This window comes from Aedes aegypti, chromosome 2 (genome assembly GCF_002204515.2).
Source record: "Aedes aegypti strain LVP_AGWG chromosome 2, AaegL5.0 Primary Assembly, whole genome shotgun sequence".
Classification (NCBI taxonomy): Eukaryota; Metazoa; Arthropoda; class Insecta; order Diptera; family Culicidae; genus Aedes; species Aedes aegypti.
This window is the reverse complement of record NC_035108.1, coordinates 103,977,741-103,995,412: the sequence shown is the minus strand read 5'-3', so window position 1 is coordinate 103,995,412 and position 17,672 is coordinate 103,977,741. Positions and strand designations below refer to the sequence as shown.

The 17,672-nt window shown below is 37.9% G+C and overlaps 1 protein-coding gene across 1 annotated transcript; it reads right to left on the bottom strand.

Moving 5' to 3' along the window:
• Window positions 1–14,470: 14,470 nt before the first annotated feature.
• On the bottom strand, window positions 14,471–17,073 carry LOC5577050 (vacuolar protein sorting-associated protein 51 homolog). Its single transcript, XM_001663097.2, has 3 exons — window positions 16,854–17,073; window positions 14,749–16,781; window positions 14,471–14,686 (listed from the first exon to the last, which is right to left on the bottom strand). Exons 1-3 carry the CDS (start codon window positions 16,932–16,934, stop codon window positions 14,578–14,580), a joined length of 2,223 nt encoding a protein of 740 aa, XP_001663147.2. The 5' UTR covers window positions 16,935–17,073; the 3' UTR covers window positions 14,471–14,577.
• Between the last annotated feature and the right edge of the window lie 599 nt (window positions 17,074–17,672).

Sequence of the window (17,672 nt, the reverse complement as noted above, 5' to 3'; positions counted from 1 at the left end):
TTTTAATGAGAATTTCTTTAGTGTTTTTTTTATGAAGACAACTTTTTTACCAACATTTCTATACATCGTAATAATATGTTTCAAACTCAGATTAAACCTCGAGGAATCATTTGTTTTTGTTAAACGAACACTGGTACATTATTATCGGAGTAGTTTATTCACTTTATGAATTTTGAGCACTTAAATGTATCACCTTCGAATTTTAAAACATCCGTTTTTTTTTTTTGCTATTCAATATTACTGTGATTTCCGAAGAAGTTCAAAAACCATTTTTTTTTGCACATTAAACATTTAAGAGTTTCCCACCCTTCATTTCCATAATACATTTTCTGTTCTTATAATATGTATCATATTTCTTGTCATATATTTTTTTAATAATATTTATCAAATTTACGAATAATAAGCCAGATAATTTCCAATAACCTACTCATTGAATGAATTTTCATGTTCTATATCTTAAGAAGCCCCTGAAAAATCTATCCAGTAAAAACAGTTAATTTACTTTCAAATTTATACAAATTTTACATTTTCTATATCACAATACTAGCTAGTTTTCATCACTTCTCTTAGATGGAGCTGACCACGCTCCTGAAAATCCGTCTAGTAACCAAACCAGAACAACAAATTTTACAGGTTCAAAATACAAATAAGTATTACTAACTGATTTTCATCACTACTCTTGACTTATGATAAATTTTCGCGACAAATGAGTTTTAAATGTTCTAAATCTCACAAACTAGCTGATTTTCATTACTTCTTTCGAATGGAGCTGACCAGACTCCCGAAATATCCATCAAGTAACATAACCAGAAAACTTCGAACCTAGTTTCACAACAAACGAATTTTCCATGTTCTACATTTCGAGGTAATACTAGCTGGTTTTCATATTTTTTTTTTTTACTGACGAAATTTTTGAAAAAATTTCAATTTTTTTCAAATTCTTATCAATTTTCTAGATAAAAGGTTTTTTTTATGTTCTATTTCTCAATAGGTTCTGTTTGATTTTGATCACTTCTTTTGGATGCAGCTAACCAGGCTCCTAAAAATCCATCCAGTTACACAGCCAGACAACCTGCAATCAACTTTCTCAACAAACATATGTTACATGTTCTATACCTCAATAAGTAATACTAGCTGGTTTTCATCACTTCTCTTAGATGGAGCTGACCAGGCTCTTGAAAAATTCCGTCAAGTAATAAAACCAAAAAAAAAAAATGATCATTTTTATTCACCAAACAAATTTTACATGTTCAATATTTTAATAGTTAATACTAGCTGGTTTTCATAACTTCTCTGGATGGAGCTGACCAGGCTCCTGGAAAATTCCATCAGGTAATAAAACCAAAAAAGTTTTTGATCAGTTTTCTTAACAAACGATTTTACATGTTCTATGTTTAAATAGGTAATACTAGCTGGTTTTCATCACTTCTCTTGGATGGGACTGACCAGGCTCCTGAGAAATTCCGTCAAGTAACAAAACCAGAAAATTTCTAAACAGTTGTCTCAACAAACAAATTTTACATGTTATACATTTAAAAAGGTAATACTATCTGGTTTTCATCACTTCTTTTGGATGGAGCTGACCAGGCTCCTGAGAAATTCCGCCAAGTAACAAAACCAAAAAAATTCTAATCAGTTGTCTCAACAAACGAATTTTACATGTTATACATTCAAAAGGTAATACTCTCTGGTTTTCATCACTTCTTTTTGGATGGAGCTGACCAGGCTCCTGAAAAATTCCGTCAAGTAATAAAACCAAAAAAGTTTTTTTGATCAGTTTTCTCAATAAACGATTTTACATGTTCTATATTTAAATAGGTAATACTAGCTGGTTTTCATCACTTCTCTGGATGGAGCTGACCAGGCTCCTGAAAAATTCCGTCAAGTAACAAAACCAGAAAATTTCTAATCAGTTGTCTCAACAAACGAATTTTACATGTTATACATTTAAAAAGGTAATACTATCTGATTTTCATCACTTCTTTTGGATGGAGCTGACCAGGCTCCTGAGAAATTCCGTCAAGTAACAAAACCAAACAATTTCTAATCAGTTGTCTCAACAAACGAATTTTACATGTTATACATTCAAAAGGTTATACTCTCTGGTTTTTATCACTTCTTTTTGGATGGAGCTGACCAGGCTCCTGAAAAATTCCGTCAAGTAATAAAACCAAAAAAGTTTTTTTGATCAGTTTTCTCAACAAACGATTTTACATGTTCTATATTTAAATAGGTAATACTAGCTGGTTTTCATCACTTCTCTGGATGGAGCTGACCAGGCTTCTGAGAAATTCCGTCAAGTAACAAAACCAAAAAATGTCTAATCAGTTGTCTCAACAAACGAATTTTACATGTTATACATTTAAAAAGGTAATACTATCTGGTTTTCATCACTTTTTTTTTTGATGGAGCTGACCAGGCTCCTGAAAAATTCCGTCAAGTAATAAAACCAAAAATGTTTTTGATTAGTTTTCTCAACAAACGATTTTACATGCTCTATATTTTAATAGGTAATACTAGCTGGTTTTCATCACTTCTCTGGATGGAGCTGACCAGGCTTCTGAGAAATTCCGTCAAGTAACAAAACCAGAAAATTTCTAATCAGTTGTCTCAACAAACAAATTTTACATGTTATACATTTAAAAAGGTAATACTTACTGGTTTTCATCACTTCTTTTGGATGGAGCTCACCAGGCTCCTGAAAAATTCCGCCAAGTAATAAAACCAAAAAGTTTTTTTGATCAGTTTTCTCAACAACCAATTTTACATGTTCTATATTTAAATAGGAAATACTAGCTGGTTTTCAACACTTCCTTTGGATGGAGCTTACCAGGCTCCTGAAAAAAAAAACAGAACAAAATTCTAATCATTTTTTCAACAAACGAATTTTACATGTTCTATATTTTAATATGCAATACTGGGTGGTTTTCATCAATTCTCTTGTGTGAAGCTGACCGGACACCTGAAAAATCTATCTAGCAGCAAACGAAATTTTAAGTTCTATTTTTCAAAAGAAATATCGATTTCCATCACTTCTTTTGAATGGAGCTGACCAGGCTCCTGAATAAATTCGTTAAGTAACAAAACCAGGAAACTTTCAATCAATTTTCTCAACAAACGGATTTTATATGTTCTATATAAGTAATACTAGCTGATTTTGATCACTTCTCTTGGATGGAGCTGACCAGACCTCTGAAAAATACCGTCAAGTTACAAAACTAGTAAACTTCCAATTACCTGTTTTTTTTTCAACGAACAAATTTTACATGTCCTATATCTCAATAAATAATACTAGCTGATTTTGATCACTTCTCTTTTATGGAGCTGACCAGGATTTTGAAAAACCCGTCAAGTAACAAAACCAGAGAAGTTACAATCAATTTACGTAAAATAAAACAATTTCAAAATTTTCAATAAATAATCCAAGCTGTTTTTCATCACTTCTCTTAGATCCGTCAACAAAATCAGAAAACTTCCAAATCAATATCTCAACAAACGAATTTAGCATGTTCTATCTCTCATCAAGCCATACTATCTGATTTCTAGCACTTCTCTTTGATACGGTTAACCATACTCTTGAAAATCTATAATGCAAAACCAGAAACTTTCCAATCAACTTTTAAAACAAACAAGTGTAACATGGTCTACGCCCTACGGTAACGCGCAATTCATTTATCTGTAGTTTTTCTTGCAGGACACCATACAATAAACAACAGCAAGTTGAAAAAATAAAGTCCCACGCATTTTTTCTTTTGAGTCTTAACCTCTCTCTTCATTCATAGTTATATTTACAAACGCTTCAAATCTACTTCTTGGTGGCAGTAGCCCACTCGCTTTGCATTTTAATTATTTCCTTCAAATCTCATTTTTTTTCGTCTAGCATATACAGAAATCACCTAATTTGAAATGTTAACAGTAGCCTACTCGCTTTGCTGATTCAATTCTTTATTTTAACTCTCTCGCTGCCTTATTAAGCATCATGCAGGAATCCGCTCATCTGCAGCGCTAGCAGCTGGGTTGCCAATATGCCAGATTAATCTGGCACTGCCAGACTTTTCATCGAGGAAAAGACAAAAAGACAAACTGCTCAATTTGCCAGACCTTTCCCAATGAAGCCAGACTTTGAAGCAGTAAACATTTTTTTAGGAATATCCTGAAAAATATGGCACTCTAAACACTTACAAGAGCGGTGTACAAACTAGGAAATAAATATGCTGGTATTGTAAACGAACAGCAATATTCAATAAGATTTGTATTTTTGTTTAATTTAGCTGCTTTTCATTATTATACGTTGATATATTGGCATTTAAAACTCATTTTTTTGTACACACTACTGCTCATTCACAACTTGACGGTTAGTAGTTCGAACTATTTTCAGATAAATTTTGGAGCGCAGTTCTCATTCATAAAGCGATTAAGATTTTTGTAAACAGACGCATGGCGAAACTTTTTGATGGTTCCATCGTTTGATCTAAACTTTTACAATCATGAGAATCCAAGTACCAGTATCTAAATCAAACATAAAGGACTCATTTGATAAATACCAAAGGTTATATACTAGAATGTTTTCCAATACAGCCTTATGTATTTAAAAAAAGGCCAAGCTCAAGTTTCAGTGTTTTCTTCACTAAAATTCTGATTGAAGTGAAATTAGGGTAACTTTTAGTTCATTTTCAGTTAATGGCGTATTATTTTTGTTTCGTGGTAATTTTTCATCTACTAGAATTTCTGAAAAAAAGGTGTCTGCCAGATTTTGCAAGACTTTTTATTTTGAGCTCGCCAGACATTTTCCAAAATGTACTGGCAACCCTGGCTAGCAGTAGCCCACTCGCTCTGCTGATTCAATTATTGAATGACCACCCCGAATATCCTTTAACTATGTAAAAATTTAGATTTTAAATTTCGTAAATAAAAATCAATTTGCAAAATTTTTGCAATTTTACCTTCGATTTCTTGATACTTCTCCATTGTTCCCACTGAAAATCTTACCTCGAAATTTCAACCGCCATGTTCACTTTTACCTTTGATTACCAAATACTTCTCCACCGTTCTCACTAAACATCCTACCTCAACATTTCAAACGCCATGTATCCGATCTACTCCTCTGCTTTTTTCACATCCGTCTTATAGCATTCCTATCGTAGAAAAATAATCACATTTGAAATTCACACAATAATCAATAAAATAGTGCACAATTATATTGCCGATTGAAGTTAGTCACAAACAACACTAACGACTGCGCCATGTCGTATTCTTTCAAAATCAAACACTTTTTTCATGGCGTCACCAAGTAATATATGTATTTTTTCCAAATTATTTTTTTTTCACCTCGCGCGAACTGTACTCAACCGTCCGCGTCAAAAATCGTTATTAGACTGAGGAGCATGCGCAACGACATCGATCAGTCTTACTGCGTCACACACCCCTGTCTCTTTTCCTCCTTCACTTCGCATCATTCCATTCCATTCAGTACCAGTGCCAGTCATAGTGTCAATCGACGTATTTCTCTTCCGCATCCATTCAGCTCAACCCCTCTGTCTCGGAGCGGAGACTCTCCGCTTCCGTTCTCGTTCTTCGCATCGTTCGCATACATTCTCGTGTTCTGTTCACTTGCGCTGGAAGCGAATGCAAAACTTACGATTACACTGAACGAAATGTTCTAGAGATTGAAATATGCAAAGTTTTCTTTTAGCGACAAACTTAATAATTTTGTTTCCTTACGATAGAATTATTTTTATTTTCTAATTTACTCTATAATACTACACCAGAATAGGCGGGTTTGCTGTTTCCGCTTCAGTCTGTATCGTTCCCCGTTTTGCCGCGTACCATGCTGCAGCATTGCAGCCCGCGCTGCATTCTTCTCCTCTATAACCTCCTGGCACTCCTCGTCGAACCAATCGTTTCTAGAGCTCCGTTCCACATATCCGACAATGCTTTCGGCAGCGTCGTTAATGGCTGCTTTAACTGTCCTCCAGCAGTCCTCAAGAGGGGCTCTATCGAGCTCGCCCTCATTCGGCAACGCTGCCTCAAGATGCTGCGCGTACGCATTGGCGACATCCGGTTGTTTCAGCCGCTCGAGATTGTACCGGGGCGGGCGTCGGTACCGTACATCATTGATGACGGATAGTTTTGGGCGCAGTTTCCCCATCACCAGGTAGTGGTCGCCACGATAGATTCTGACGTCGGTTATGTCGGAGAAGTGCCGTCCATCGATCAAAACGTGGTCGATTTGCGATTCTGTCTGCTGAGGTGATCTCCAGGTGTACCGATACGAGAGGCTGTGCTAAAAATAGGTGCTACGAATGGCCATATTCTTGAAGGCGGCAAAATCTATCAGTCGTAGGCCGTTCTCGTTCGTCAGCCGGTGGGCGCTGAACTTTCCAATCGTCGGTCTGAACTCCTCCTCCTGGCCAACCTGAGCGTTCAAATCTCCTATGATGATCTTGACGTCGTGGCTTGGGCAGCGGTCGTATTCGCGTTCAAGCTGCGCGTAAAATGCGTCCTTGTCATCGGCGACAGAAACGTCCCGCCAAAATAGTGTTCCAGCCAAGCCATCTAAATAAACCACGAGTTTCAAGGTAAATATTATATTTTAATAGGATCACCACGCCGAAAGCTCCCCCATCCGAAACGCCCTGGGGGACCTGGGAGTCGCAAGAGGCCTTCGGTGCCCATCCCGGAATCTGCCGTTGGCTAGACCATCTGCTTGGGGCTTAGGCACGTCCCCGTCTGGAACAGCACGATTTACTCCCAGGGTCAAACGTAGTTTCACACTGAACGGTGGCAAGGACAGGTGCTTCAGTTTCCGTTTGCTTGTTTCCCTCGAGCTCAAAGAGGTATTGCGGACTCGATCTTAATCAATCCTAAAAAGCAAGGGGATGATTAAAGGCGATTAAAAAGTTATACATGCAAATCGGAATTAGATTTTGGTTTGAGTTGTCAATCAGCAATGAAAATTATCATTATTATTGATGGGTTACTAAGGTTTTTTTTCGAGTTTCAGTTCAGTGGTGGTAGTGTGCTTGTGTCAAATAATTTATAGCATGACGAGCGTAAAAAGCTGGTTACATCGTTTTCAGTTGTTTCCGATTAACTTGGAAGCTTCTGAAAGAAATTAATCATATTTTCCTTTATCGGTATTTCGTATATTCGTAAGCGAGATCATCGGGTTGGTAGTCAACAAAAGTTGTATAAAATACATCTACAAATTTTACAGTCCGATTGAATTCGGTGGTATAATTTAACCGGAATCTTCTGATGGATTCATACCGCATTTATTGTGCTTCTTCGGCGGCTTACCGAAGAAGAGTATAAATAAATTATTATAAAACAGATTCAGCTGTTACGTAAATAAAATGGTAATAAAATGCTAAAATCTTTAATTTAAGTAGGGGAACTTACGTATTCTCGGCAGTCTAAGCCGATGCCGCTCTTCTTTTGTAATTTTCTCGGACATCAGCTGACAAATTCCGTGTTTGTCTGTTTACATTTATGCGTTGCTCAATCCTCTATCGATTCACCACACCGACAGACTTCAAAATGCTCTTGGAAAAAAATGCTTTTGGAAATGTTTTTACAACGCTGCGAACATCACTTGTCAGTGTGACTATTATCGGCATGCACATTCTCTTCGGCGACTTTCCCATAAGATCTGCTGGTGAATTTCTTCAGCTCCAAAATCAGTCGCATTCTGAGGCGTGTTCATTTGAATTGATGACATCTCTGGCGATATCGTTTGTTCAGTCTCGGAAATCTCGTCAGCGGGAAGCGGGCCGAACAAACAATTATCTGAATATTTCCATTGATGTGCTTTAATAGAAATATACTGTGTATTTGGTGTTTGAAATTTGGTTGCCGATAATAGCCGAATGGTGCCGAAGCCGTAAGTATCCCTATGTACAAAAAATATATTGAAATCATATTCAACTTTAATTTGAAAATTGGGTCCATAAATGAACCTTGACACTTGAGATCATGTTTGACGTTCGCTTAGTCGACAAAAACACCACAGGGGTTTTAGTTTTAACACTGGGGTTGTTCCTATCTGACATTTCGGAAGGACACGGAAAACAAAATACACCCAAAATTTGAGTTTAAGCCAAGGGGTGTGACAAATTCTAAAACAAAAAAAACGACTTAAACCAACGGAAAACATTAGAAAATTGAGTAAACATTTGTTTTTGGCCTAAACTTAAGCGTATGGCACTAAAATCGGGACAGGGCTTTAGGACCCTATTGACGCTTATATTGAGCTGTTCGGTAATCCAATCCACATGGTTATTAAATTAATTAACTCATTAGGCGTGGTAAAGATGGACAAATTATGGGTGAAATTATGAAATAAACCCACGTACTCGGCTGGGATTTGAACCCAGGACTCTTATATGCTAGACGAGCGCTTTACCAACTAAGCTAACGAGCCACTTGGTGACCCAATAACTGAATTGATTACAAGTTTAGAATTCAAATCCCCACAGATCACACAGACTCCTTTCATAACCCATATCCGCTCGGTAAAGCGCTCGTCTAGCATACAAGAGTCCTGGGTTCAAATTCCAGCCGAGCACGTGGATTTTTCCTTTCATAATTTCACCCATAATTTGTCCATCTTTACCACGCGTAATGAGTTAATTAATTTAAACGAAATAGAGTTTGAAAAACCCGTTGCGGGATTTGCATGCCAAATTTCAATTGGTTGTTAAGAACCTCCGTTTAGAAATTTGGATGAAGCACTAAATTGCAAAGCAGAAGTTGCGAGGTTTTGCGTTCCATGTCACAGAAACGACAGATATCATTCTGAACCGGGACAACATTCTTCAAATGATGTCTACTCGTACAGTGTCTAGTTACTAGACCAGGAGATTTCTATAAAATTTCTTCCAGATATATCTACAAGGGATTCATCTGAAACATTTATAGTTTCTATATTAGAACGTCGCTAACAGCTCATTGTGTAATTCCACTAGAATTTTGTGCTGCGATTATTTTGAGATTCTTCCCGATATGTCTTTGCTTCATAGTTGCGAATCTCAGCACAAAGTTGAGGAAAGTTCTTCTATTCCAAGGAATTTCTTTTCAGTTGATGATTAATGATGATATCTCAGACAACCAGAATGTACGCATAACGAAATCACCTTTTGCGTTATGCGATGCTCATATGCGCAAAATTTCATGCCTAAGATGTTGCGAAAAGGCCTTATACGTACAAAAGTGGAGGCGATATACGTGCATATTTCATATGATGAAAAGCAACATGTAATGCGAGTGTGTAAATTTTATTGCGATTCAGTCTGTACTCTTATGCGACTTAGTTTATGATAACAAAGTAGATTTGACAGCTGCTACGGATTGATCCGACTTACTTTGTACGTGTATACGGGACGAAACGAAATGTACATATGAACTCATAAAACAGCGTTTTATGCGAGGAAACTCATCGATCAAACGATATCATCCACCATGTAGTGCGGGTGTGATGAAACGATTGTAAATAAACGACTTTGTTCGTAAACTGTTATGCGACTTTTGGTTGTGTGGGATGGTTCTACCATCTGCCATCTGCAAGGCATCTGCCTATAGCACTGGAATAATCTGAAAAGCGATTTGATCAAGATTGTACTTTTGTTTGGGAGCAGTCAGTCTTCTGTATGAAGGGCCAAAAATGGATGTGCGGACCCACAAGCATAGACACTTGCACGAAACCCGCGGCAGGGGAAAAGAATCTCCTTCCAGAAGAAAGTTTTCACGAACAACTGTAAAATCAAGCCCTCGATTGACAGAATACTCCCAATAGATGGGGTCGAAGAGCCCGCCTTCAATCCACGAAATGTTAACAACAGGGAGGAGGCAGTCCCAGGCTCCCTGTCCAGATCGCTTCAATCGGGTGCCCTGTTGGTCCCTCACGTACCCCGTTATTTATAGTGGCATGTTTATGTAATATACAATCGGTTACAATTCATCTTACCTTTATTTATGTGTATTTAAGTACGATTTTTTAATTAGTATTCACTCTTTATTGTGTTCTACAGTAGCTATTCCTATTAATGTATCTCTATACATTTAATCCCTATTTATCCTTTGTAGTTCATTGACGTGTTGCCGTGTTTATCAATTAATAGTATATTTTTGCGTAAAACCGACGTTATTTTGGCCGTTTTATTATTTTTTTTTTTAATCGTGTTACTTGTATGTCATATTTCTATTGTTTATGGGTACCGTAATCCGGGGTATCATTGATCAGCGGGGTTACATTGATCGGTATGACGCATCTCGTAAAATGTTCGTATCATCTTTTATTGATGGAACATTTCCAAATCATGAATGGTACTTCTCTTTCTTGTATTCATGAGCTAATGAAAGTGAAGATTTTTGCGGAAATTGCGTTTACCTTATGCGTAAATTTGTCAATTTTTCGAAACAATGATTTTAATGGGTAAGGATGACACTACGAAGATTTATGTCTCATATAAGTTCTGCAAACGATATGAGCAAGGAAAATGCGATTTTTACTAAAATCGGCATCGCCGAAAACGATTCCGTTGTCAAAACTATCATAAGTATGCTCAATTAGGCAGCATTAACGAATTACTGTAAAGTGTATAGAATTTCCTTAGGAAATTGCCTACTTTTAAGCGTTTTCCTTGGGTCGGCGTGTTTTTAATTTTAAAATAACTCAAAAAGTAAATGACTTGTAAGCGTTTGACCTTCATATTCGGCTTCGGGAGCCATGATTTTAGTAAGTAACGACTTTTTCAATATTACCGAATATTGTTAACACAGGTGATCAATGTTACCCCATATCGACTATATAAAAAAAATACTTAAAACATTGTTTAAACATGCTTAAATCTTTCAAAACACAAAATGCAGTATGTAGTCACGAGCTATGGCTGGCAGTACTTGTTTAAAAAATATAAAATTTGCAACATTTGCATTTTCAAACGAAATATTTAAGAAATATTCAAAAAAAATGATCAATGTTATCCCGGTTTACGGTAACATTTATCTGACATTAACTAAGCTGAACATGACCCTCCATGGCTACATTGATTATATTGAAATTCACCACTGCAATTACTGCTACTAATAAATTTACTTTAAATAAGGCGAAGATGAATCGAAGCCAAACCTCAAATCCTCAAGAGCACGGATCTGGTGAACCAAGCATCCGTTTAAGCTGAAAACCTAAAAAAAAACCTAATCGATCAGGTCCTTAGCCCAAACGGATGCCTGGCTCTCCAGATCCGTGCCCCATAACATCCGAACCTTGGCCTCGATTCATCTTCGCCTTAACCTAAACATTTTATTCGATTACGTGTCCCGTTACATCTATTTATTATTAAAGGTGGTACACAGGTCGTTAGTTAGTTTGAATCAGTACTATCGAATTGTGTGTTTCTTTCCTACTCATTTTTACCTTTCAATTATCTATCTAATCTCATCACTCATTTCTTCATCTCTTCATTTTTCTCTTCCAATGCTTGTACTTTTTACTTCTACCTTCTTCTTCTGATGATTCACCATCTGAAATTTCACTGAAAGTTTCTTTATATATTTCTTCTGCTTTTTTCTTTAGCTTATCTCTATCTTCAGCCAATTGTTTCCATTCTTCTCTATCTACCTCGCTATATCTGTTCAAATCTTTTTCTAAGGAGCCTTTCCACGGGAAACTTGGTCTTCCTTCTTTTTTCTTTTTGAAGTTTAGTCTATATGCTAATCTTATGGGGTGATTTTTCTCTCTTCTAAGTATATGTCCGTTGTAACTAATTCTTCCTACTCTGACTCTTCTATTTATAATTTTTCCATCTAACAGTTTTCGCGCATCAAATCTTATGTTTTGTGGTCTCCTACAATGATTATATATACTCCTAAGAATAAGTTTTTCATAGTTTGCCATTCCTATTCTGCTTTTTTCGTCAACACCGCGACTTTTGTTCCGTAAGTTATTGCAGGGGCTAAAACTGTTTTATAAATTAACTTCCCTAATTCCCATGAAGGTTTAAAACTCTTACAAAACTCTATAACTGATCTACCTGTTCTATATGCGTTTACGCATCTCTGCCTATTTGTTGCTTTTCGATCTAAAGTTGCCGCTAGACACACTCCAAAATATGTTATGCTATCACACACTGTATAAGGCCTACCACTTAACATAATTTCGTAAGGCATTTATCCTTTGTAATTTGGAAACCTTAATAATAGTTGACACTTGTCATAGTTTAATTCCAGTCCTACCTCTTCTAGCTGTTTCGCTAATTCTTTAACTATTTTTTCCAATTGTTCCTTACTATCTGCAATAATTAGCAAGTCTTCGGCAAAGGCTAAAAGCAAGGGTATTATGAGGCTATTCACATCCATCAATTTCAATTCTGGAATTTTTGAGGCTACTTTTCTTATAACATCCTGCATAATATAATTGAATAAAATTGGAGACAATGAACATCCTTACTTTATGCCCTTGCCTCTTTTTATCTCCTCAGAAAATTGACCATTCCATAACACTCTTGTCATTTCGTCTTTCATGCAAGCTATTACTCTATCTACTAACGTCGTTGGCACATTCAAACCTAGCAGTATATCTTTAATATTGTGTACTTTAATTGTGTCAAAAGCTTTTCTAATATCTAGTGCTAATATATATAAATCTTTTCCGGCATTCCAATTTTCCTCCATTACCCTTCTAGTTACAAACATGTGTTCATCTGTAGATCGATTGTTTGTGAATGCTACTTGATGTAAATCTGGTTGCCCTGCATATTTAGTTATTTGTTTAGCTATCCACTTTGCATTTACTTTATAAACTACGCTTCATAAAAAGATTCTTTTAAAATGTTCTGCCTCTGTTGCCTTTACTTTTTTTGGAATTGGTATTTAAGTTGATTTGAATCAATCACTCGGATAAATGTTTTCTATGTATGCTTTTTGTATAACTTTTACAAGGTAATCCTGGGTTTCCTTGTCTGCATTTTTAATATATTCCGTAAAAATAAGATCTGGCCCTGCTGCTTTTCCATTACTTGAATTTCAGATAATATCCATAATTTTTTCGGATGTTGGAGGTTGTATCATTGGTGTGTAATCATGCGTATCACAGAACTCTATTGTTGGCCCCTCACTCTCTCTAAGCATTCGATCCTATACCCTCGTACTTATATTAACTATTCTCTTTTGTTTTTGTTTTACGTATCTTTTCAAATAACTATGTGTTTTCCTGATTCGTTGTCCTACATCAAAATCATTTAGGTTTTTAAAGAAATGTTTAATTTCTTTTTCTTTATGATCATTTACTGCTTGAGTGAACTCTTGTCTCCTGTTTTTTAACTTATATTTATAGTTTATCATATCTGGGTGTTTTTTAAGAAATTCTTATTACACCTTTAAACTATCAAATGCTTTTCTTCTTTTAGGAGTAGACGGAATCGTGGATAATCTTATTGTTTTGTTAGCTGCTCTTTTCATTCTGCTCGATAATTCTTTGTAACATTCCTCAATTGTATTTTCCTCAATTTCTTTTTGACTTTTGTTGAGTTTTAATTGCTCTTGATACTCCTCTTTTATTTTATTATCCTTAAGTAGCTCTAGGTTTATTTTAGTTGGCTCATTTCTTTCATTTGTATTTCTCACTATCTTCTCAAATTTTATTCCTATCGTTACTAATATGTGATCAGTATTCAAGTGTGTCCAATTTCCCCTGATGTATTTTATTTTGAAATCGGTCATCGTTGGACTTAGAATATGATCTATCTGACTACGTCTACTGCCACTTCTCCATGTAATTTCAGTGCCCACGCCAATTTTTGATGACACATTTTTTAGTTTTGCCGTGTGAAGAAATATTTTGAACGTTTCTCCGTTATCATTGCATTTATCATGTCCTATCATTTTACCTATCCATTTTTCATCTTCTTGGTTCATGTCATTGATCCCTAACTGAGCGTTGAAATCACTTACTACTAAAAGATGTTTACGGTCTTTTTCGTTTGCTGTTATTTCATTTAACTTACTCAAAAACGCTGCTGGCTTCACATTAGGTGCATGAATATTAATAATAATGAAAACGTTATCCTTTGCTTTGATTTTGCACCACAGTATTCCTTGTCTAACCTGTTTCATATTTTGAATTGTAATGTTTTACGTTCCATGTCACAGAAACGACAGATATCATTCTGAACCGCGACAACATTCTTCAAATGATGTCTACTCGTACAGTGTCCAGTTACTAGACCAGGTGATTTCTATAAAATTTCTTCCAGATATATCTACAAGGGAATCATCTGAAACTTTTATAGTTTCTATATTAGAACGTCGCTAACAGCTCATTGTGTAATTCCACTAGAATTTTGTGCTGCAATTATTCTGAGATTCTTCCCAATATGTCTTTGATTCATAGTTGCGAATCTCAGCACAAAGTTGAGAAAAGTTCTTCTATTCCAAGGAATTTCTTTTCAGTTCTCCAAAAAATGAACTTTAATTTCCATAGTTGCTACGCAAAATTTTTGTCGATTAACACAATATAGTTTCTACAATACATAAATAAGTACGATTAAAATTGGAATGTTTCAACATCAACTTACCCTTCTAGTTCCTTTCACAGATGATTTCAACGGCATTTGGCTCCATGAGGATCGGCTCCAGGCATCGCAGAACCGCAGATCCAAGTATTTCATCCAGCAGAACGTGAATCAAACTGAAAATGTGAAGATGTCATCGATACTAATCTTGAGCCATCGATTTAATACTCAAACTTACTTCTCATCCGTCACAAACCTCCACAGATTCATCTGCAGATAATGTGCGTCCACCTGAATTTGCTGCAACCCATACTTGCTGAATGTCCTCAGCCGAACGCACTCCAGAAGCGTCTTCAGGCAGATCTTTATGATTCCGGTTATGATCGAAACCTTGGAGAACTCGACCGAACTGAAGATTTCGATCTTCTCCGAGAACAGTCGATGGATGTTGGACACGAAGCTGCTGTCCATCTGCGAAGGCGTGTAGGTGGACCACGTGGACCGATACTGGGACTGTTTCGATGCGGTCAAACTGAAATGGGTTTTCCGGCTGGAATCGCTGCTGGCTGCCGTGCGCAACTCGCTGGTGTCGTACAGTTCGCCGAGCACAAGGTCAATGGCGGCCAGTTCTTCCACGACGCGCTTCATGACCGCTCGAACCGAACGGGGTTCCAAGCAGTTGAGCCAGTCTCGCGTTTCGACACTTTTACGAAGCATCTGCGACAGATTCAGCCCTTGGAGGCGAACGTACGAATCCAGGAGATGCTGAGCCGAGTCACGCATTTCCGAGCAGAGCTCCGTTTCGTGCACCAAAGTGGTGCTGTTTTCCGAGTCGATATCGTAGAGTTCGTCCACCAGTGAGATTAGGACATGAACTCCGCTTTTGTCCATCTCCAGGCACATCTTGGACAGAATCAATAGCAGGGTCGGTGGGCTGGAGGAGTTGAGGCTTCCAAAGGCGTTCATGGTGCTGGAAATGTGTCGCAAAAATCCTACCAGGAGGTTCTCTCGGATGCTTTCGATGCATGCAGCTCCCTTGGGATCAGTTTTCAGATTGAAAGACCAATCCGATTGGAGGAAAATGAGCAAATCTTGAAGGAGCCCTTTCACTTTCTCCATGGTCGAAACGTACAGATTCGTGATTAGCTCTTTGAGACCGGAATGGGTAGAATTCGACGACGATGATGAAGTGTCCGACTTGGCGGAGACCAAAGCCAACCGAATCGAACTGAGATTGTCCGAGAAGTGATCCTTCAGTGACTTCATGTGGGACTTGCACAAATAGTAAGCAGCGTTGATAATGATATCGATTCCCGATTTGTTCATATCCAACGCCTTGCATAACGACTTCATTGCCGTCAATCTTCGGTGCAATCGATCCAGCCCTCTCAAAATGATCTGCGAATCTCCGTGACCAATCTCAACTTCCGCTCGGTCCTGCACCAAAGCCAAATACTCATCGATGTTCCGATTGACAAACTCATTCAAATCCATCCGGGCGATAATTTCGAAATCATCAACTTCCTGTTCGATATGCTTCACAAGGAACATATCATTATAAGAGCTGATCACCAACGTCAAATCATTCAAGAATCCCTCGATCCCCAAATCGATAAACTCGATCATATCCCGATCGGTCTGATCCTGCAGCATAACCAGCTGCTCGTGCAGTCTCTTCGTAGCGCACTCCAACATCTCCTTGGCCAGCGCAGACGGCTTTTCATCCAGCTGCAGCAGCAGTTCCCCGATCTCCGTCAGCGATTGGGCCGTCTTTCCGGTCTTCTGGAACTCCTGCTTCAGCAAGCGCTTCAAATCGTCCAAGATCTTCACGCAATCCTCCTGAATGCCCTGAAACGACGGCTGATTGCCGTACTGCTGCAGCACCTTCTGGGCATGGGAATACTCCTGAACCGCCTGCTGGTAGTTCCCCTCTTCGATCAACGTCTTCAACTTGGCCGGAAGCGACGACAGGAATTGCAACTTCTTCAGCAGCTGGTGCTTCCCCGAGAGCCTCGTCAACTGGGTCCGAGTCTCCTGCAGCGTGTCCGTAATCTTCTCGCTGCACTCCGTTATCGAGGCCATGTTCGACACCAGCAGATTCATTTCCGTTTCCATGCTCTTGAAGTCGGTTTTCATCTTCCGGATCGTGTCCGTGGCCGAGATGAACTTGTTGTAGTTTTCGTACACCAGGGTTTGCATGTCGCTATGCAGGGTTTGCGTCTGGCGGACGATGGCCGCCTCGGTGTCCATTATTTGCTTGAGGGAGCATTCCTTCAAAATTTAGAGGAAGAACATTAGTGGATTTTCGTTCCGATTCACCGAAGAGGAAAATGGTAAACAAACCTTCAACAGCTTCTGCAAGTAGCGATCCGAATCGAAACTGGAACTATCCATATCGTATGGATTGCTGGATTTCTCGCTCATGTTTTGATGTTGTATATTAAACGTTTTAAAAGTTTATTTAGTGTAAAATTATTAAATTACTGCAAATACTGAATAGTTACACTACGCGAAATTGTTATTTTGTTTGGCTTTTTGTCATTGATGACGTCCACTTCTGTCAAAATCAGCTGATGATCATCAAGAGAGGGTTCGGACAAGTTTGGCCGAAAAAGTGTAGAATGGTTTCACATGTGAGCAAGATGAATAAATATGTAAGGAAAAACTTCTCCGCCCGAGAAAAGTAAAAGTCAGCTGGGTCAAGGTGCAGCTTCGTGATTGCTTGTTGTTGCCGAGTAGCGCAGAACCTTGTTCCCCGCATCAACAAGTACTATATCAGTACAGTTTCCCGAAAGGTCCACAACCATTTGGAACAATATCTGAATGGTTTTGGTTACAATGAAAAATAACAATATATCCACCATACCCGAAACGTTTTTAACAATTCGACAAACGGTAAATAGAAAAATCACAATGTGGGGAATAGTGGTTATCACGCCCAATGGTATGGGTGCCTTAGTGTAGATGTGGTTGTGAACCTTAGAAGAAAACAATGGATCAATGCACGAGTTCACTATTTGACGTTTGAGCGGTGCCGTGTTATTTACGTGACCATGGCAACAAGTGAATTCGGCACCGCTCAAACGTCAAATTAGTGAACTCGTGCATCGATCCATAAGCACTCTGTCTCGAAAAACACCCAGATTCCGGGTGTAATTTCTT